Source organism: Diplotaxodon limnothrissa, linkage group LG1 (assembly GCF_057381915.1).
Source record: "Diplotaxodon limnothrissa isolate DT_005_m linkage group LG1, D_limnothrissa_male_GT1.1, whole genome shotgun sequence".
NCBI lineage: Eukaryota > Metazoa > Chordata > Actinopteri > Cichliformes > Cichlidae > Diplotaxodon > Diplotaxodon limnothrissa.
Window position 1 is genome coordinate 29,543,925 of NC_140596.1, and position 22,104 is coordinate 29,566,028.

A 22,104-nucleotide genomic window follows, 5' to 3' on the forward strand; every position below is an offset into this window, starting at 1 on the left:
TATTAAAGAAGAAGAATCACAGAGGATAGTTTTGCGTAAATCCCACATGCGCTATCTTGCTCTCCGCGCACCCTCTGTTGTTTTAGATCAGTTAAGTCAGAGAGCGGCGTAGTAAGGATATCGCATCGTTAATGTTTATATCTTTTCCCTCTGGTTTCCAAAGTTAATCGTAGTGAAAAGGGGGCTGGTGTAACAGTGTATGAGGGAGGAGGAGGGGGGCTGGTGCGGTCGTGGCAGAGCTTTGAAGCTCACTTATCAGAGCGCAGGGGCCCGGGGACGGAGAGAGACTCATCAGAGGCAAGAGTCACAATAATGTGTGGCGAGCGGAGCTGAAATCTGTGCGCAACTGGATAAAAGAGAAAAGTGGGGTCCGGATGGAGCGCAAAATAACAGGAATATTACATGCTGGGGGTTTTCTCGCAAATGGATTACCAAAGGAATATGACATTCTGCTGGACTGCCCCGTTCATGTGTGAAATCGGATACTTGAGGTAGGTGTGCCCAGTGTTTTGTTTTTGCAATTAAACCATGGATAAAGCGCATCTTTTTTTCGTTTTTTAGAAAAAAATACGTGTTTCTTGTTTTTTTAAATGTTGGTATTAATATTATTGGATTGAATAAAGGGCATAGCCTATTGCTACTGGCCAATCTATCCGGAGCGCTATACTTAGTCACTATAATCTATAAAAAAGTATCAAGTACGTTTCCGAGTAAAACGTCCCGCTTATCGAATGCAAGAGTGCAAATGGGTTCCTGATTATAATCATGCTGATAGAAATATAATTGGAGCCACGCAAACGTTTTCCTTTAACCTTCCGTGCAGGCGAGTGTCCCTGTTTTTATTACAATTTCAGTCCCAATAACAAAGCGTTTCTAGTCTGAACTGTTAAACAGTTCAGAGCAGGAATAAAAGTGTTTTCTGGCATTTTGACTTTACAAAAAAATCAACTTGGGATCAAAGGCAATCTGCGCAGACGAGCGAAAACAAACGGCTGTTAAACAATTAAGAGGCAAACTGGACGAGCAGTGGAAAATGAAGGTCGTTTGCTGATGTCTTTAAAACATATAATACATCCCCTGATCCATTACTAAAGTCACATATTGGATAATAAATTGCAAAAGCGCCCGTAACCTTTCTGGAGGCAGAGTGGCACGAAAGCCCTGCCCTGTGAATAGATTAAGTGCTATAGAGGCAGTTAAACGAAGCCCCATCACTGTTGTCACTTCACAGATGTCCCCCGCGTCTTTGTTGTCTTTTGTATCAGTTGTGCATGTGGACTAAAAGGGGTCTGAAATGATTTACCACGGACCAAACTTGAATGCCTTTATGCTCCAGTCCATATAATGCATGCATTCGAGCCCGGGCCGCTGCGTGGACTGTGTGCGTAAAACAGGAGAAGAAGATCCAAAGGCAAAACTTGAAAAATAGAAAATGAAACGGAGGAAAAATGATGAAAGCAAGGGAGTCGAGGTAGTTCTTTTGTTTCATAAGGAGCTATCCAGGCGTGATCAGTTTAATTATTTGTGTCTTAAGGTTTAGGAACATGTGGCTAAATTAAGTAAAAGAGCAAAAGGTGCTTATTTTGTAGTTGTTGCCATACTAATCTGCTCTACTCATATTTTTTTTTTCTTTATTGGCAGAAGTGTTCACTCATTTTTAACTATTGTTGGTTTGTGGTCAAAATGTTGCTGCTATAAATTCTCCCAAAGGCTTTAAGTTTTTATAGAAATAAGGGATAAAGGAGGATGTTTGCATTTCCCTGGAAACTTTCAGCTGGCTGAACCATGTCTCAGAGATCAGAGAGCTCGGCCTAACTGCTGAAATGACAAACTTGAGATATCGGCAAGGCCATCAGACTGTGGCCGGGTCAGACATCAGAACCAAGCCATGGGTTTGTTGACAGCACAGCTGGCTTGTGTGTCTCGCTTCACTTTCCAGAGGGTTAGAACTCAGTGACCAGAACGATCACCGTTGACCTCCTCTACAGCCGGCCATAACCCCGGAACAACCACCATTAAACCATACAGTGATCAGTATTAACCCTTTGTAGCCTTATAGGTTCCTAAACTGCTGTTCACAAATCAAATTGTTCCATACTTAATTGGCTGAGAGATGAAAGTTAGACCCTATGTGACGTGTTCAGAGTGGGCACGTTTTTATACTTTGCTTTGTTCCCTCTTAGTCCCTTTCGCAGCCTCGAAAAAGCTCTTCGGAACATGGGTCCATGGACCGGGGGTGGGGCTCTATTGTGTTGACTTGCCCAGAGCCCCTTTTGTTTCTTGGTCACACCTGCAGCACAGGCTCTTTGTGCTCTATAATAGTAGAACTACTGCTGAGAACAGCCTTTCTCCTGTTTCACTCCTCCTCTCACCAAGGTAGAGAACAAAAGGGAGGGAAGCACGGTTTAGGGTGGCACAGCCTTCTCCTTCAGCCAGATCTCTGAAGCAACAAGTCCAACCAAGCCCCTCAGAAGGGATCCTTAGGTAAACAGCCTGTGATTAGGGGGTGCTTGTTATTACTCAAGTGGGGAAAAGGAGTATTAATCATTTGTGGGCATGTCTGGGAGCTGCTCTAATCATCTGGCTGGCTCAATCTCCTGTGTGGCTGCATCTTGATTACTTTCCAAGGGCCACAGTTGAGTTTTAACAGCCGTGTCACTGGATGCATGTGGGTTTGAAACAGACAGTCATACATGGACAGGTGATGGTGCAGAAATACAGGTTCGGTCACGATAGGAGCCAATCATTAGAAAACTGACACGGCAAAGATGCATTACATGATATAATGTTAGGTAATCTACTATGGCATGATATTAAAGTTATACGAAGGGCAAAAATGCCCTTGTAAATACAAAAATCACTGTGGGTAATAAGTGTGTGTGTTTTCATCAGGATTCAAATTTATGGCGTCCAATTAGCCAAATAGCTCTCCTTCCATCTCTGTCCACCATTTTCCGTCTGTAAGTTTCTTCGCCACCATGAGTCAGTTCACTTAATTTTACTTCAACCTCATTCATTGATAAGTGCCAACACAAGGAGTCATGAAGTAGTCACTCTGGGAGGTCAATTCGCCATTCAAAGTGGCCGCAATTGCCAACAGCGCCTCGATAAATCAGTCACAAGAGGAATCAAAGCCGTATATAGCAGCACAAAATTTTGTTCCACCGCAGTTTAGACAAACAGAGTTAAATAATTTAACTTTGTAAAAAATAAAATAAAAAAAGAACTCCCGGGTCATCCGATTTCCCGTTGTGCAAGATGACAAGTCAGGCAGCCTCAAGCAGCAGCAGCAGCCTTTTGTTCTGCTGGGATTACATCCGCCCTTCACATTCACACGCAACTACAAAATCCTCACGCACTACTGTTGTTTGCTATCCTTTTACTATCCCCAAATTCTCCCAATAGGACCTCCCTGCAAAAACACATTCATCCAGTGCTGCAATTGAGGAGATTTTATGGCTTACGTACTGTATGCCAACGAAAGCACAGCTAAGAGGAGGGTATGTGTTAATCTGTCATTTTAAGCTAAAGGAGCACTAAAGCGTCCCCTGTAACTACCAGAATTGGGCTACAGACCCCTACACCCACCATCAGCAGAAATGGCAGTCCACTCGATTCCCCTCCTCCTCCTCCCCCCATGTTTAACACCATGGGTTTGAGCCAAAAACATCAGCAGGGAAAGTGCGTGGTTGTAGGACACTGCAAAGCCTGTAATAACAGAGGTAGAGTAAGGCAAGATTGAATGGCAGTGAGATGCGTGACAAGCCCAGCGTCTCCAGGCTTGTTGAGGCCTATATGTGTGCATACACACACACACACACATGCACACGCAGGAGGGCAGGAGCCAGAGAGTGTAAAGGAATAGTCAATAGAAAACATGCTGGGCTCGCTAGAGATTGAGAAGTAATTTTAGATCACTGACCTCTGAATGTCTTCTGTTTCTGTTTTACATTAAAGTTTCTGAGGGAAGCCTTTGCCTTCCACATCAAGGCTATTACCATGCAAGGAATCATGGGAGATTGGCACTGAGCTTTTCGCCCTTCCTTAGAGTGTTTTTTTTCCCCCTTCTTTTCATCTGAATTGTTTAGTGGGGGAGAATGGTACAGGGGCAAAAGTGGCATGAATGTGAGTGCTTCTGAAGAGCTCGTGTTAAGCAGGAGTGTAAAATTCTGACAGGTAAGGAAACCATTTACCTGTGAATACAGCCAGGTTTTTGGCCACAGGTACAGCCTGCAGTGTGTACGATAGCGCTATAGAATTGAAACACGGAGCTCGGTTTATTTACTTTCACAGGGCCTCTATTTTTCAGCCGTCGAGTATTTGGTATCTATTTCTGTCTCCGGCTTCTAGAAATTCAGCTATTTATTGCCTGCGTTTTAACGCAGCAGATTTCCTGGTGTGAGAGGCGTCTGAATGAGGAAGTAAAAAAGAAAAAGAAAAAAAGCTGTGATGCTTTTAAGGATTTTCAGAGTCGCGTCATCAGTCCTCGTTAGGATCAAGTTTCTTACATTTGCTGCTCCGCACAGATCGGGGAAACTGCATCCATAGATCTGTGGATGGGTTCTGCCCAGTGATTCATTTGTGACTACAGTAGAATTACTGCCTGCTTTAACATTATTGATGTTTGTAGTTATAGAGAGAGCAAACAACCCTTTTGGTCCTCATAAAATCTTCCCTTTTCCCCCTTTTTTTGCCAAAACATCAAACCCGTAATTTAACCACTAAGTGGACTAATTGAGATTAAGCGTTGTCTCATCCATGCCTCACATTATCCAGTCATAATGACATTGCTCTTTGAAAGGCCTCAGTATCCCACAGAGTCCTGAATAGCCATGATTACACACTGGTGATGATTAAAACATGTTGGCATTACCCCGATTCCATCTCACCACTACTTTCATTCTTTTTAGTGACATGCCATCACACAGTAGCTGTTTAGACCAAAATTGGATTATTAATGGACGCACACACACAGCATACTTTACATCAACATGCTGGCACAAAGGTTGTGCAACAAATTAGTTATGCCATCTACATTCTAACAAAAAGATGACATGCCGATTGTTGCTGTCAGGTAAACACCTCGCGGCGGCTCATTTTCTACTTGACAGCCATGTTTGCTTATAATTAATTCACTTAACAGCCATATGCATTGTAGTTTATTTAGTGTTTTTAAACTAAGCTTCTGGACATTTTTTCATAAGCTTGAGGCTCTTCAAAAAATATCAAGATGAAAGTGGCTCGATTTATAGTTACAGATATGGAGAAGTCCATGGATTGCCTTCTCTGGCTGCTGATCTGCTATGTTTCCTGTGTGGATCAATCAAAGCACTAATGGCTTGGCAGGCAGGGCTCACAGACAGCACTGGAGCAGGTGTGCTTTGGGGCTAATTGAAAAATGAGTCAATAGTGTGTGTGTGTGTGTGTGCGCACATGTGTGCGTTCGCGTGCAACACACACATCAGTCTTTGCATTACACCATTTGAAAGAGTGATTACGTATGTGCAGTCGCGTGTGTGCGCTCCTGGCTAATCCATCCCTCTGCCTGTGTGACGTCTCCCAGTAAATTGTTTATATCCGTTCAGGCTTTGCCTGCATGAATAATTTGTTTGCCTTATAAATATTTGAATGTACACCGATCATTAATATGCACAGACACAGTCTGTCTCTAAAGTACTCCTTCAGACACTAACATACACACTAAACCCCTGCCACTCCCACAATAAATTATTGCCAAAGTAACTGCTGGTGTATCATGTCTACAATCAGATCCTGTACAAGCTTTTATCCACAAAAATTACTACAATGTCAAAACAGCTGTACATGAGTAGGAGCTCATAATACAAGTATGAGTGAATCACTGCGCTGCAATAAAGCACACCGACCCCAAGGAAAAGCTCGAGCAATAACCACAACTAGAGCGCTGATAGAGGTGTGCTAAGGTTAGAGCAGAGGCTACACTTGTGATGATGATGAAGTTGCAATGTGCTGATTAGTGTTGAGCCTGGCCCAGTACAAACCAATCAGAGCACAGATGTACTGAGACAGCAGGCCTGCCACGTTTCTAACAGAGTCGACTTCCGCTCTTTGCAACACACACCGAGACACCCCACCGGTCAGTTGGCTGACCTTCCCTTAGGCAACAGATGCAGGAAAAGGTAGAGGGGAAGTGCCAAGCGCTGGCACTGAGAGCTCAGTCATCAATAAACACGAGAGCGTTTTACTGTATGTTTGCATCACAAAAGCTTGAAAAAGAGACAGTTGTTGCTCCGAGTTTAACAAAAGGTTTGGACTCGGTTCGCGTAGTTCACAGCGGTACAAAAGATTATATTTAGCACATGTCAAGTAACGAGAGCATGTCATTTTTTTGTGTGTGTTTCCAGGTAACATCTCCACCAGTGTGAAACAGGAAGTGTCGTCTGTGAGCAGACATGGGCCAGAAGGCTGTGCTTCTGCTCAGTGAGCTGCTGCTGCTGCTACTGACAGTCTCGCGCACTCTCCTCGCAGTCAGCTTCCCGGAGGACATCGTACCCCTCGATGTCGTTGACGCGCACTGTGAGTACACCCGTAAATGAGCTCAACAGAGACCGGGTTGAGATTATAATTACTCGAATGTCACTCAAAAATAGAAATAAAATAATGACAATCCCCATGTAAACCTTTTACTTGCTCCACTCAGAATATTGTTACAAAAACTTAAGACACACACTAGCGCCTCCTCCCTCTCATCGGGTCCATACTTTAGACGCTAGCATCCACCGTAATAAAATCAATCTGCTGTGATGTAATGGAATAACAGAGTGGTATGCTGGCAAAGGCAGCCGTTATCGAACACACAAAAACATTACAATGACGCACAGGTCTGATTGGAGAGACTGTAGTTGAGTCTACGTACACATAATTCCCATATCTAACTATATGTTTAATCAGAACAGGGTGGTTTATCAGCGTATCACTGTTTGCTTTTACCAGTAGCCTCCCGTTAATAGCACATGTTTGTTGTCACTGCAGTTTCACGGCGGTACCCTGTATTCAGAGGCAGGCCCTCTGGCAACGAGTCCCAGCATCGCCTTGACTTTCAGCTGATGACCACGATACAGGACACTCTGTTCATCGCTGGCAGGTAAATCCAACACACACACACATACACACACCTCTCCCCCTCACCAATATACTCAGTCACTCCTTGGCAGGTAAACAGTGGCATAAAGGGGTGGGATGCGGGGAGGGTGAGCTCTTAGCGTTATTGGATCTCTGGCTTCTGGTCGTGCATCTGATGTATATGGCTGGTATTGATCCAGTAAAGGCGTCTATCTTCCCGGCCTGACGCGCTGTCAGGGATTTCTTGGCATCTTTACATTTCTTTTTGCTATTTATGGGCAGTGGGATTAATCTGACCACTAGCACTACTGTAATATTGTAGCAGGAAATCACTTTGACATCTAACAGTATAACACCTTCCCCCTCTGGAGCCCCTGTAATCACCACCACATGTATCTGTGTTGTTAGATGGTATGCTAGAAATGTGCATGTTTTTACTGAAAGTGAAGTGAAATTGTGTTGTGTATTTGTTGTCAAGATTATTCATTTATTTATTCTATAGTAAATGAGGTCTTCTAATGATAAGGACACAAAATATTCTCATAATTGGGAGAATAATAAAATACTTTGATTAATGTACACACACAAAGACCCAGTAAGTAACAATATATTCTTGTTGTCACTGAGCTGCATGTTTTGTTGTTCGTCCACAGAGATCAGGTGTACCTAGTCAGCCTGAGAGAATCCTACAGGAATGAGATCATTCCTTACCGGGTAAGATTCACACAAGTTGCTCTCGCAATCCACAAATACTGAAAGGGCTTCATAGAAAATACTGAACCATTCATCACAGAGTGGACAGGTGGTAAAATGAGAGAGTGGAAAAAGTGTGTGCCTGCGTGTTATGTCGCACGCATGTGTCTGATACCTCATGATGTTGTTCTTTTTCTTCTTTTTTTTTTTTACAGAAATTAACATGGCGATCGGGCCAAGCTGACAGAGAGATGTGTGCTGTGAAGGGAAAACACAGAGTAAGTAGGGGGGAAAAATCATTAAAAATCACTTTTTGTTTGGTCACCCGTGTCACCCATGACACGGACAGAAAGTTAAACTACAAACCTCTGAAAACACAATTTAATGTTGTGCATTTTCCTCCAGGACGAGTGCCACAACTTCATCAAAGTTCTGGTTCCAAGAAATGATGACCTGGTGTTCATCTGTGGTACTAATGGCTTCAACCCAATGTGCAGATACTACAGGGTCAGTATTCAGGGTCAGAGCCTGTGATTCATTAGGCAAAGCTCATGCAGGCTGTGTACAACAGCATGCAGTGGTCCTTCGTTTACTGCAGGAGTTACGTTCTAAAAAAAACCTGCGATAGGTGAAATCTGTGAAGTAGCCAACTTTATTTTTTACAATTATTATAGTTGCTTTAAGGCTGTAAAACCCCTCACAACACACTTTATACCCTTTTCTCAGACAGGCACGAACATTTTCACACTTTTTCTCTCTTGTTTAAACACTCTCAGTTCAAACCTTCGTAGAAAAATAAATCCAGTATTATAGAATGAAGTCAAAGGCAGCCTTTGACGGTGCAAAACGTTTCATCGACATTGTTGTATTCGTTGTTGAGAACAATTACAAACATACAGTACAGCACTTCAGAGTCACACTGGTAGCGATCGAAGATTTATGTAAATTTGACAAGCTGAATGCATTCTGTACTGTACAGGAGACGCGGCATGAGATTGATTGACAGTCTACAGCCAATCAGGACGCAGAACACTGCGTAGTAAAAAAGGGAAGAAAAATAACCCATGCAAAATTGTACCAAAAAAAAATCTGCGAAACAGCGAGGCTGCGAAAAGTGAACCACGTTATAGGGAGGGACCACTGTACACCAAATGTGGACTGTTACTAGATAAACAGCAATGTTTTACTTCCTGTACTATCTTTTTTTTAAATAAATTTGACAAGATTCCTTTCAGTGATTTATGTGTGCACCAGTGCTTCTGTGTGTGTGATTGTTTGCACCGTGCCTCCTGAGAAAGCTCTTTTTAATGTGTGGGTGATCGCTCCGTTCCCTTCAGCTGGATAACCTAGAGTTTGATGGGGAAGAGATCAATGGACTGGCACGGTGCCCATTTGACTCCAAGCAAACCAACGTTGCCCTTTTCGCTGGTAAGGGTCAAGCACACACCCGCCCACGCACGCAGTTCATCTCGCCAAAGAACAACTAATGTGTTCCTACTTACGCTCTCATTATCACCCCTGTGTCTTTGCCACGGTAAAACTGGGCCTGCAGCGCTAGCAACTCGGCCAATTAAGCTCTATAAAAGAAGACAAAACAACAAAGGATCCAAGAGCAGCGCATCCTACTTTTTGGTGACTGTGTTTCCTTCTTGTTTTTGTTCTTAGAAGGGAAGCTGTATTCTGCAACTGTAGCTGACTTCCAGGCCAGCGATTCTGTCATCTATCGGAGTATGGGTGATGGATCAGCCTTGAGAACCATCAAGTATGACTCCAAATGGCTGAAAGGTAATCCTTGTTTCTCTCTCCTCTTACTTCACTTAAGATACATGTGTCTACCTGCCAGCTAGCTCGATGCTCATGGTGCCTTTGCGTGGTATATGTATGTGCGCTGGCTGTCAGGGTTGTTTTTGGAGTGATAGAGAGCTTCCCTGCCTTGCCAAGCTCTAGGAGGATATGGCCTGTTCTCTCACAGGCAATCTAGGTCACCCCCAGTCATATACAGCCTTGTACAAATCCCTGAAATATTCAACATGCACAGTGGTGGTGACAGTGCAGAAATACACTTCAACTCTCTGCCTCTGTCTCTCTTTCAGAACCTCATTTCCTGCATGCTGCAGAGTATGGGAATTATGTGTACTTTTTCTACCGGGAGATCGCGGTGGAGCACAGCAATCTGGGAAAGGTAAGACCGTGCACCTGCCGTTTATAATGCATCACGTATTCCACACACAGCATATGCAGGCCTTTATCCAAGACTACAGCTTTACGCCTCCCTCAGTGCCTGCGTTTCTGCCACAAATGGGCCCGGTGGTAATGGGGGCCCATTCAGGCGCTGACACTACATCACATTAGAATACCCGAGAAATTTCACGACAAGTGTTTGGTAGGGATGTTCTACTAACGTAAAGCCATTACACAGTGGTGAGGATTTGTCTCACAGAGATTGCACGCTTTTGTGTACGCCTCTCCCTGTGAGGCACACACACGCAGATGGCATTATAAATGTCCCATGTTTGAAGCCAACCTCAGATTTGACCATGCCTCATCCTGAGCTGGCCGGGCCACAGGAAGCCGGCATCCTCCATCAGCCACCAGCTTATGAATATTTCAACCCAACTAATGCTGGGGTGACACCTGGGCTCTGATGGAGGTTTGCACTGGTAAATAATTAAAGCTATCCAAGCTAACTGCTTTATCATACTTGATTTATGCTTTAAGCCTTGGCAGTATGTGCAGTCCAACACACTTACACATGGCCCAGCTTTAAGTCAGTATAGGCCCATTGCAAGTGTTTGTTTGTTTTTTTTCTTTCTTTTTTTTTTAAATATTTGCTCCAGTCAGAGTGAACAAGTTAAATATGAGAGAGTCTGTTTGTTAAGTCATCTGTGCTGAGTTGCTACAGGATGGGGAGATGCATTATTCAGCATGTTGAAGTGTTTTTAGTGGCATTCACTGAGATGCCCTCCTCATCTGCACGCCTCAGTCCTCTCTGGGAAAAACAACAACAACAAAAAAACCTCTGCACCTCACAGGTTGTGTATTCCCGCGTGGCCCGAATCTGTAAAAATGACGTGGGTGGGTCACAGAGGGTGCTGGAGAAGCACTGGACCTCTTTCGTGAAGGCGAGGCTGAACTGCTCCGTGCCGGGGGAGTCCTTCTTCTACTTTGATGTGCTCCAGTCCATCACCGACATCATCGACATTAACGGGGTTCCCTCTGTGGTGGGCGTGTTCACCACGCAGATGAACAGGTGAGCCGTAGCTGCCGTTGCTGCAGGAGGAATTAAGAGTTCAAACAAACAGGGGATTTTATCTAGATATTTTTCCTTTTCTGCAGTATTCCAGGGTCAGCGGTGTGTGCCTTCTCCATGGCTGATATAGAAAAAGTATTCTTGGGCCGGTTCAAGGAGCAGAAGACCCCTGACTCTGTGTGGACTCCGTTCCCAGAGGAGAAGTTACCCAAACCTCGGTAACGGTTCATCTTTTCTCTTCCTCAGAATAATATCCAAATTCTGAACCTTGCTAAGCACGTGGAACCAAGAAACTAAGCTAAGAGGGCGATGTCCAAAGATGTTTTTTTGTTTGTTTTTTTTTAAACGTGGTGCTGGACTCGTCAGCTGTTTACCGCCTGTCATTTTTCACCTTGTCTTAACCCTTCTTTGTCCAGGTTAAACCCAGTGAAATGAAATCTTTTGCACCAGGTTATTAGTTTTGACCCAGCACACACATTTACCATCTGCTGACGATTAAATAATTAATTTAGTATAATTAGATGCGCTGCATATTTAACCTGTTTACAGTCAGCGCCTATATTTGCAGCCCTGCGTACAAAACACAGAGTCCACGAAGCATGTAATTACCCCAGTAAATCATTTATGGGAGGATAACCATGCATATGTATATTTTATGCCTCCAGCTGAGGTCTTTTTGTGATCCTAATAAGCACCTGCTACTCTCCCCCACCCTCTCGTGGCACTTTTCCATCCATCTCAGAACACATTATTATTACTCCCTGGTGTGCGATCATATAGGCTGATCTTTGACCTTTTGCCCTCCGTGCAATGGCACTCTCTATCCTAGACCCGGGAGCTGTGCAGGTCACGGTCCAGCTGCGTCCTTTAAGAGCTCCGTCGAGTTCCCGGACGATACCCTGCAGTTCATCAAGTCCCACCCCCTCATGGACACAGCTGTGCCTTCTATAGGAGATGAGCCTTGGTTCACCAAGACACGGGTCAGGTAAACGCATAAAGAGCATATATCTTACATTTGAAACTTGTGATTTCAGATCATACCTTTATTGGAAGGATAACCAAGTAAAGTCTTCCTAAAAATAAAAAGTAATCAAAAATCTTGCCAAGATCTTTTACGACCCATATCTATATCATAGCTGAACATTTGTTGTGAATCTGTTGGTATTTTTCAAATGTGGATGAAGTAAGTCCTTCAGTGGAAAATTGGTAAATAGTATCCATAGATGACACAAAGATATAAAACAGGCCTTACCTATGTTGATCAGTGAGCATATGGGATATGTGTATTCAAATAGTCTTTCCTATTTTGCATGAAATAACCCCTGCTGTGAGTAACACATGCCTTCTGCTACGTATAAAGGTACAGGCTGACAGCGCTGGCTGTGGACAGTGAAGCAGGACCCCACAAGAACTACACAGTGGTGTTCATCGGGGCTGAGTCGGGGGTCGTCCTCAAGGTTTTAGCCAAGACCTCCACCGTGTCTCTGAATGACAGCCTGCTCCTGGAGGAAATAGACATCTTCAACAGGGCCAAGTAGGCGCACACATGCACTTTTCTCCCTCTTCTCGTTTCCTCTTCCCCTTCTGTCTTTTGGCTGTGGAGTCAGCAACTCTTACAGTGATGATTCCTGGCACAGATGGCAGTGTCTGTCAGCTTTGTGCTCACGTGCATGTGTGTGTGTTTTTGTTTTGCTGTGTTTTTGTGTTTTTTGAGTCTGGTGTGTGTGTGATTTTATTTTTATTTTTTTTTGGAAGCTAAAATGCACACTGCCAGGAGTCAGGGGTTAAATTCTTGTTAAACTGTAAGAAGAAGCTTCTGTGAGTCGTCAACCTAACAAGTGATTAAATCTTCCGAGACTGAAACAGGAGACAGACGGGTCTGATAGACCTCTGATTAGGTTTCTCTCCACCCTGTCCAGGTGCCTGTCTAACCGTGAGGATGACAAGCGTGTCCTCTCGCTGCATGTGGACAAAGACGCACACAGCCTTTATGTCGCCTTTTCAAGCTGTGTCATCCGTATTCCCCTGAGCCGCTGTGAAAGGCATTCCTCCTGCCACAAGTAAGTGATGCACTACTGCACACGTAGGAGGTTAAATAAAAATGTCCTTTGTACAGCCAGTCATAGCTTTATTGTTTTGTTCTTCGGCTAAATGTCATAAAAGCAACGATAACAGCTTTACCCTGTGCCTTGTGGTTAATGTTCAGTCAGTCACAAGTGATTATAGCGTTCTTTCCAGAATGATTAAACCTGGCGTTCTGATGTGTGTGTGTGTGTGTGTGTGTGTGTGCGTGTGTTTGTGTGTGTGTATGTGTACGTTTTTGCCATACCAGGTCCTGCATTGCATCAAGGGATCCTTATTGTGGCTGGAAGCCTCACGGAGCCTGTGAGAGGATACAGCCGGGTGTTTTGTGAGTTCACAGCCCACCTGCAATATGAAGCACAAATATTACAGATGAGAAAATGACAAGAATATTTATTTATTTTTTGTTGTCGCTGCTATTTTGGATTAATATCTGTTTCTATCTGTCTTTCTCTCTCTCTCTTTTCAGGGCTGGATATGAGCAGGATGTTGAATTTGGAAACACGGCCCACCTCGGAGACTGTCAAGGTATCGATCTCATCTCCATGCCATGCTATTTGTCCTCAGACATATACAAACACACACATGCAGCTATACACACACTGTACACAAACTCATCTCTGCATACACCATGAGCCTGCACACTCACATCAGTAACCACTCCAGTAACTTGCCCCTACATTAGTCTTACGTGCAGTATTAACACACATATCTACATAGAGTACATGGCCACCTGTAACTAATACCGCCCGTGAGGCGGAAACATGGACATGTACAATTGAGGGTCATGTTCAGCCGGTGCAAATGACAGAGGTCTTGTGATATGTCACGGCTAGAAAATGTACATTGACTGATTTCACTGCACCTGTCCCTTCATATGTATCAGCTAAACATGACCCATGGCTGAACCACAGTATTGATCAGAACCAGAGTGCCTCCAGTAAAAAAAATGACACTGCTGGCCGAGTGCTTAATATACTTCCTGTTAAAACCTAAACTAAGCTGCACTCTTAGTGTCTCTCAGGAGTTTTATTTTTCTTTTCTTTTAATTTTCAGAGTTTCCTTATAATGATTTCTTGTCCCTTTTAATTCTTTTAGCATTTTTGGGCACTACTTCAGCGCCAGATTACAAATCATTTGGCGATCCTACCTCTGGTTAGTTTGATCTTTTACTCAAATGGTTTCTTTCCTTGAGTTCAGCATCTCCTGCCTTTTTCTTTCAACCCCTGCTTCCCTTCATCTTTTCGTATCAAACACCTCTCGAATGCTAATATTCCCTGTGTTCATTTTCATCGCCATCAATAACCGAACCACCAGGCAACATCAGCACTCTAACTGGGCGACGATTGACTTCCTCCTTTTCACCCATCACCTCCTGTTCTGATCCATCCTCCCTCTTGCATGTCTACTCCACTATACCTTGGCAACCTTCCTGTTGTGTACCAACTCCTCTTTTAACCATCACTTATTTCCTTTTTAAATTGTCTTCAAAATGTACATTTATTGGTATTTGAAAACACAATCATTTAAACTGTGATAAAGTTTACTCTTTTGTTTTTCCATACACTCTACCGATGCCTACTAACTGGGATGATAACAGTATGCTTTTCACTCGTCTGCACAGTTTAACAGTTTGTTTGTCACCACAGACATGGAGTTTTCATCAGCGCCAGTCACTATCCAGCCCAGTGGGCCCATACACCCCCCAGTACTCATACCCAGTCAGAGCCCCAGCTCTGGGCCTGATCCAGAGCTCTACGGCTCACGCTTTGTGCTGCAGGATGACCCAGCCACCTCCAGTTCTTTAGACTCTATCCCAGGGGGCCAAGAGGGTAAGGCCCACAGGGAGGCAGCCAGCATGCTGCATTGAGCCTGATCTGATAGCTGCCAGGAAATGTCACTAAGCCACGCTAATGTGAAAGTACACATATATGCAAACACACTGTGGTTGCTAATACGGTTTTCCCTTAGATAGCATGGCAGATATTAGTCTTTTCATTAAACATTTATATTATGATTAATATTTTATTTTCATAATAACTTTTTTCTTTACTTAAATGGTAATTTCCTTCATCTTCTTTCTTTCTTTTACGCAACACTGCTCTAACGTAGTTTCTTTAAAAGCTCTTGTTAGGAATGGCCTCTTGCAGGTTAGACTTTCTAACCCTAGTTCTAGTAATAGATTACCCTGGCTGGTAAATCATTGACTGGACCAGCTCTGCCACATCATGGCCGCACGGTGGATGACTAACTCTTTCAATGTCTGTGGTTACTAACAAACTTTCTGTAGAGCAGCAGCTATCTGAACACCTGGATGGCAAACACTTTCCTCTGATCAATTTCCTGCTGGTTGATCTCCTGCGGGAAGAGATTGACTTGGCTCTCTATCTGAGATAAGAGCGCACTCCTAACCCTTTAGTGCTGGATGCATGACAAAAAGTGTCTTGGAACGTGGGACAAGGCCACACTTTGAGTCTTCCCGGCTGAACTAACATAGCATTTCCTCTTAAAGAAGGACAAATTGGGTGTGGGTACATAACAGCTTCTTCACCATATTTCTTCTTCATCTTAGATTAGGATGAATGTAACAATATTTGTGGTTAACTACGTTGTATGGTGGAGGTTGAAAAGCAGAAGCTTAAGCATGGCTGTGTTCACACAATACTGTATCATTTCTGCTGTGGGTACACGTCACGGAGTCGTTTCGCCAGAGGGTTAACTGATGCCTCACTGTTTTGTAGGTGTGTGGGATATACAAGCTGGTGAGGCCAACCAGTTGGTCCACATGAACATCCTGATCACCTGCGTGTTTGCTGCTTTTCTCATGGGTGCCCTACTGGCGGGTTTAATTGTGTTCTGCTACCGAGACTCATTCCTCCGTAAACCAAGACATGTCCACAAGGATGCAGAGTCTGCACCATCTTGCTCTGATTCCACTGGAAGCTTTGTCAAGCTCAATGGCCTCTTCGATAGCCCTGTAAAGGTACAGCCAAACTACAAACTAAAAAGCAGCTTCAATCATACCGCTTTTGTGGAGAAGAGGCATTGAACAAGATGTGAAACTGTCTAATCTTACTCTTGGTTTTATTATCACATTCTTAGGAGTACCAAACCAACAATGATTCTCCGAAGTTGTACACCAATCTTCTCAGCACTGGCAAAGACCTGAACGCGCCCAACGGTGACACTAAAACCGTCATCTTGCGGGATGGATGTCAGCCCCCCGAGTTGGCTGCTCTGCCCACACCAGAGTCTACCCCTGTGCTTCAGCAGAAAGGTCTACAGCCCATTAAAAACCAGTGGGAGAGGGCACATGGGAAGGTCAGTGGGTCCCGTAAGGAGTCCAACTCATCTGCCAAGAGTCCTCAGTTCCTTCCTTCTTCTCCTACTCCTGCTAACTCTAGCTCCCACCACCCTCACCTCGCCCTGGGACACTCGCACATCCCAAGCGCCGTGGTCTTGCCCAACGCTACACATGACCACCCCAGCCATGACAATGGGGAAGATACACTACCACATTCATCTGAAAAGAAGCTTAAGAACCCAGATTCTAAAGGAGCTAAGAAAGACCAGAAGAGGTCTGTGGATGCCAGAAATACCCTAAATGACCTTTTAAAACACCTCAATGACTCTGTGGCCAACCCCAAGGCCATTCTTCAAGAGGGATCAGTACCCCGCCCGAGGCAGCACCTCACACTCGAGCCCATGGAGGAACTGACTGAAATACCCCCCAAGGTGCCCAGTCGAGAAGCTTCCTTGTACTCTCCCTCCTCCTCCCTGCCGAGGCACAGCCCCACCAAGAGGGTTGATGTGCCCATGCCCACTACACCAACGGGAAGCCTGAGCATGGGGGGCACCCTGGAGAGGCAAAGAGGGGGGTACCAACTCCAGCGGAGTGCATCTCACAGGCACTCCTTATCCACCTCACCAAATGGGGTAACCATGGGGGTGTCTGTGTCTCGCCAACACAGTATGAACAGAGGGGGTTACATGCCTCCGACACCCCCCTCCAGACTTGATTCACATGGTGGAGTTATGGCACCAGGAATGCATTCAGCCCACCCACCCTCAGTATCCAGACAGAGCAGCTACAGTGGGCATGGCTCACTTCCTCGCACCGGGCTTAAACGGACCCCTTCAATAAAGCCAGATGTGCCGCCTAAACCCAATGGGTTTTCACCACAGACTCCACAAATGCGAGTAGTCAACAAGTACAGCTATTAAAAGACCATGGACACTTCAAAGTGAGTTCTTGGCCTTGACTGTAGAGCTTTGAGCCCTGAGGGCTTGGGGGGAGGGAGTACAGATGGGATAAGGCCTAGTGTGTGTTTGTGTATCAACTTGAGGTGTATTTCCCCTTTAAATGATATGCACATTCACTCACACTAAAACCAGAAAGTCATACATATGGCCAAAGATACTCGTTGGGGCCTCTTTGCAACCCTGCAAGCCAACCTCCCTCCCTTGCCACAGTAGCCACAGGATATGATCAGTGGACAGTGGTGAATCTGCTGCTGCCCAGTGTATCTGGGCTTAGGTCTCACCCGTTACCACATTTGGAGCGAGGTTTAGGACACCAGCAGAGGTCACGATGGTGTATGTGGGACCAGGTCAAAAAAAACAGTGGAATACTTGAAGAATGGGTCTCATTTGTCACTCCCCTTGAGCACTGTCTTCCCACTAATGTGAAGTGAACAGAGAGAAGCCAGAGGCCATAGCTTTGGCTGTAAGATGGCATAAGGCAGATGGAGGGGAAGATCAAAACGTATAGCGCGTGTGTTGTTTTAAGATACACGTGGCCGTAAACAGCTGATCAAAACTGTAAGAAAAGAGAAAGTGTGTGTGTGTGTGTGTGTGCTGGCTGACAGGAAAGCAGATTTGTGTAAATGCAGCAAATATATTAGTGCCACTTGCCCAAGAATGCACCTTAAGACATTTAAGACCTAAGTCACTGTCTTTCATTAAAACAACATATTTTCTTTGATCTTCTTTAAACCCCCCCTGGACAGAGCTGAGGTCATACCTCTTTGTCACTCTGTTGTGTACTTAGTAATTAGATTAGGTTGTGGCGAATTGGTCATGCTGGCTGTACACAGAAATGGCCAACTCAAATTTTGCTCACTGGTTTGTGCTATTGATTTCAGATATAGGAGTTTTCCCTGATGCATGTATTCCCCCTACCAGTCGAGGATAGCCTGTGACATGGGTGTGCACATCTGCATGTGTGTGTGTGTGTGTGTGTGTGTGTGTGTCTGTGTTGTGTTGCAGACAGAGGCCAAGGAGTAGTTTTAAGCAACCAAACGCACTGATACATGAAATAAGATGTCTCTCTCTCTGGGACTGAAACTTCCTCTAACCTCCACTGCCCCTTTGTAAGAATTCAAGAGTGGTTCAAGAGTCTTCTGTCTTTATGTAGCAATGGTATTAAAAGAAAATGCAATTTTTCATCTCATTCTGTAACTGGGTTTCCAACAAAATGACTTGCTTTTATAATCTTTTACTATTTTATTTAAAGAATTTACCATTTTGAAACTAAAGCAACACCAATGGTTTAGCCCATATATTTGAATTCCACATTTCAAGGCAGGTTTATTCTGTTAAATGTCTGTGTGTGCGTGTCCCCTGATAGAAGAATGCTAGTTTTTTCCTCCCACTTTAAATCCTATTTGCGACATATTTAACTGAACCTAGAACAATACGTGGATGTACCATCTTTGTCATCTGTCCAGTTCTGCAGCCCATGTTCCCTGTGCAGATTTTCTTGCGAGTGGCCCCGTGTACAATCAACACTACATTTATCAATGTGTCCAAATGAGTCATGCTGGGAATGACAAGATACTGTATATACTAAAAAAATACTATAAATAAGGAGTATAAATATTTTTAGGCAAGTGAACCCGAATCTGTGCGTTGTGTGCCTTATTCACGAATACAGTATATAATATTGGCAACGTCAATTGGTCCTCTGTATGTTATGTCATATGCTCGCTATATGAGTGATTTTTACATAAGCAAATTGAAATTTTAGCAGGATGCGCGTCGGAAATCTAAACTGAAGCGATACTGAAAACACACTGACAAACATTCCATTTGTGGATGCGAGTCACACAAAGGGAAAGCAAAAACACCTACTGGGATATAAATCAGTTCGTTCCTCCTTTACTGCCGGTGTTGAAATGAGTGGTGTTAATCCACCAGGTAAAGGTGCCATGCAGTGAATGTATTTTTCTTGAACGTGGGATGTAGGTAGGGTGGTGAGACCTTGCACTGTGGAGCAGTCAGCTCAACGCAGCATATCCTGCCCACAGCCGATGTATTAAAACAGTGTTCACACAAAAGCCGTCTTTTGGCATGGCCGCCCGGAATCTGTAATTCCCCCAGGATTGCAGGACAGGAATTGTTTCTATTGGCCGGCAGTGACGACCAAGGGATCATTTCTCGTAGCAGTGGGTACTTATTTTTAATTTTTTTTTCTTTTGTGAGGGCGGGGGGTGAATTCTGAAATCTCATTCGAGTGTCAGTTGCCTGTTCAAGCCCAAAGCCACATTTTGTTTACAAGTGATGATTGTATGTAAAGACTTTCTGCCTGTCATCGAACCAGAGTCTGGGCTGTCTCTTTTCTACTCGACACATGCACACTGACATCACAGACACACACTCAGCATACACTGTTCAACTGCCTTGTACATTGCAATATGAACTGGGTCTTTCAGTTGCAATCTAAATTGAAGCCTTTATATTTCAGTCTGGTGTACGTGCAGATGAACCAGATTTTGTCATGTAATTCTAATTTAAATACTGTGCAACGTGGCGATGAGAGGCCAGCTGATCTCCAGAGTATTTGAGCGTGTAGATATGTTGTAAAATTGTACTGTGAATGTGTAAATAATAATGATGGTCTTTGTTTCATGATATTTTTTGTTGTTGTTTTTTTTTTTTTCTCCATTTTTTTAACACGGCATGTATAGTTGAAATAAAACATTACTGCACAGAAATTGTGGTGTTTTTCACAACAAACTGCTGATGAACTCAGCAGAGCTGGGTTTTGTAAGCCATCTCTTTGTTTATCGTGTTTCTGGACAACTGAGGAAGGCTCAGATTTGAGAGATAGGGCCTTGTGAATCTGGTGGTGAAATGTAGTAGGTGGTTGCAACATGACTGGGAAGGAAGTAGCTAGCTGGGTTCTGGGAGCAGACTGTAGAATGATTAAGACTATTTTTAGATGTCTGGGGCCGGCACAGAGTCAGCCACACCAGATAGCATGTGGGAAAGTTTCCAAATTAGTATGTTCTTGTAGACCCCGAACATCTGGACTAACTGCTCCCCAGGGGATAAGATCTAAGCCACCAATGAGCTGTGGTGGAATGCACACAAAAGTAGCACCCACATACATTTGGATGCATGCAGCGCAAACATCTCGTTTATGTTATGCACTGATAAAGCTGTGGGGAACATCAACAAAGAATAAACAAGTGATGGTTGGATAAGAGGTAATCACGGGTTCATGTTATCCAGTTTGTTGAACTGCAAAAAAAAATGTGATTGCCATCTGAGGTGGGATTATTCATTCACCTTTAAAGGATGTAATATATGAAACTAATGCACATATAATAAAGTCTAGAACTGCAAAATGAACACAATCAAAATACAAAAAGATTCATAAATAAAACGTGTTATCATAGGATGTGTTGAAACATGACCGCGTGGATGCAGGGGAATCTACTGCAGCCGTTAGATGTCACAGTCCAACTCGTATCACGAAACGCCAGCATCCCCGGTTTGAATCCAGCTGGGTAAAAATGCTCTCTAAACCAGGGGTGTCATGCTTATTTTACATCGTGGGCCGCATACAGCCTACTTTGATCTTAAATGGGCCAGATCAGCGAAATTTCTGTCAGTGTTACAAGTTTAACTACACATTAAAGTCCTGAGATATCTTAATATAAGAACAATAAGTTGAATTCCAACATTATGTCTCAGTTTATCTACATAATAAAGAAATGCTGCTGTCGCAGAGAAGTCTGTCAGCACAGTTCTTTGGGCTGAAATTATAATAAATAAATGTGAACATTTTCTGCCAGCTCATTGCCCAGACTGTCCTGTAATTATAAAACACACAGAAAATATCCTACTTTTTTCCTTCTGTAAGAACAGAAATATCTATAGTTGGTAAATGATAGATTAAAAAAAACAGGAACTTTTCTGTCATATAAATCTTTACCCATTACTCAAATACTCAAGTGTGGTATGAAAGGCCATGAGGGAGTTGTTTCTTCAGCAGGAAAAGCTGTGAAACAAAAATGTCCAAAATGTATGCCCTTCCTCACTTGTTCCAAAGCCATCCAGCCATCCAACGCCCGGGGGCGTTCTCTTCTCTTTTATTCTAATTTCTTTCTTTTTTTAAACACATACAGTAATGTAATATCAGTTATACATACAACCACGATTTCAAGTGTTAACGTCCTACTAAAGCTCAAATCAATAACCGGAATCATCTGAAGCCAACTCATCTTACTAATCTGCATATAAAGAAGCTGTGTAGGAGGGCTCTAAGAGCGCGGGCCCTGCTTTGTTTTGCAGAGAGGTGATGAGGCCCTTTGGATGTTTGGCTAGGAGGCTTTGTGGCTCATCACTGCCAGCAGAATGTTGACACAAGTACTCCTTCATTGGCTTTCTGCAGGACCTCCAGAAAACTCACACCTCCTAGCAACCCCCACCCACCCTTTCTCTCCCACATACACACACACACAAGGGAAACATTCTCCCCTCTGGGTGTTCTAGCGGGGGTTGGGGTGTGATTTGGTTAGGAATGGGGAACAACAAAGAGGCACCTCTTGCTATTCTGATGTACATCCCATCCTCTCAATTTATCAGATGGTCTCTTTGAATTAGTGGAGGCAAATCAAACACAGCCAATGATTCTGTAGCCGTTTCATTCATTTGTCCGTCCGCCTGGCCACACTTAGTCTCATTACAGA

General features: G+C 43.9%; 1 protein-coding gene across 1 annotated transcript; it reads left to right on the forward strand.

The window, feature by feature from the left end:
• The first annotated feature begins 413 nt into the window (after positions 1-413).
• On the forward strand, positions 414-18,557 carry sema6d (semaphorin 6D). Its single transcript, XM_085349486.1, has 20 exons — positions 414-491; positions 6,384-6,555; positions 7,012-7,123; positions 7,755-7,815; positions 8,010-8,072; positions 8,200-8,301; positions 9,132-9,222; positions 9,460-9,579; positions 9,888-9,976; positions 10,827-11,044; positions 11,131-11,262; positions 11,874-12,029; positions 12,405-12,578; positions 12,964-13,104; positions 13,377-13,454; positions 13,596-13,654; positions 14,225-14,281; positions 14,776-14,958; positions 15,868-16,109; positions 16,229-18,557. The coding sequence occupies exons 2-20, from the start codon at positions 6,432-6,434 to the stop codon at positions 17,348-17,350; spliced, it is 3,324 nt and encodes a 1,107-aa protein (XP_085205612.1). The 5' UTR covers positions 414-491; positions 6,384-6,431; the 3' UTR covers positions 17,351-18,557.
• The last annotated feature ends 3,547 nt before the right edge of the window (positions 18,558-22,104 follow it).

What these genes read in the sequence shown, in the direction of transcription:
- sema6d (XM_085349486.1), top strand. Translation starts at nt 6,432, where the DNA reads ATGGGCCAGAAGGCTGTGCTTCTGCTCAGTGAGCTGCTGCTGCTGCTA. An exon ending in CGATGTCGTTGACGCGCACT is followed by an intron (nt 6,556 to 7,011) that starts GTGAGTACACCC and finishes TTGTCACTGCAG; the next exon opens with TTTCACGGCGGTACCCTGTA. An exon ending in ATGAGATCATTCCTTACCGG is followed by an intron (nt 7,816 to 8,009) that starts GTAAGATTCACA and finishes TTTTTTTTACAG; the next exon opens with AAATTAACATGGCGATCGGG.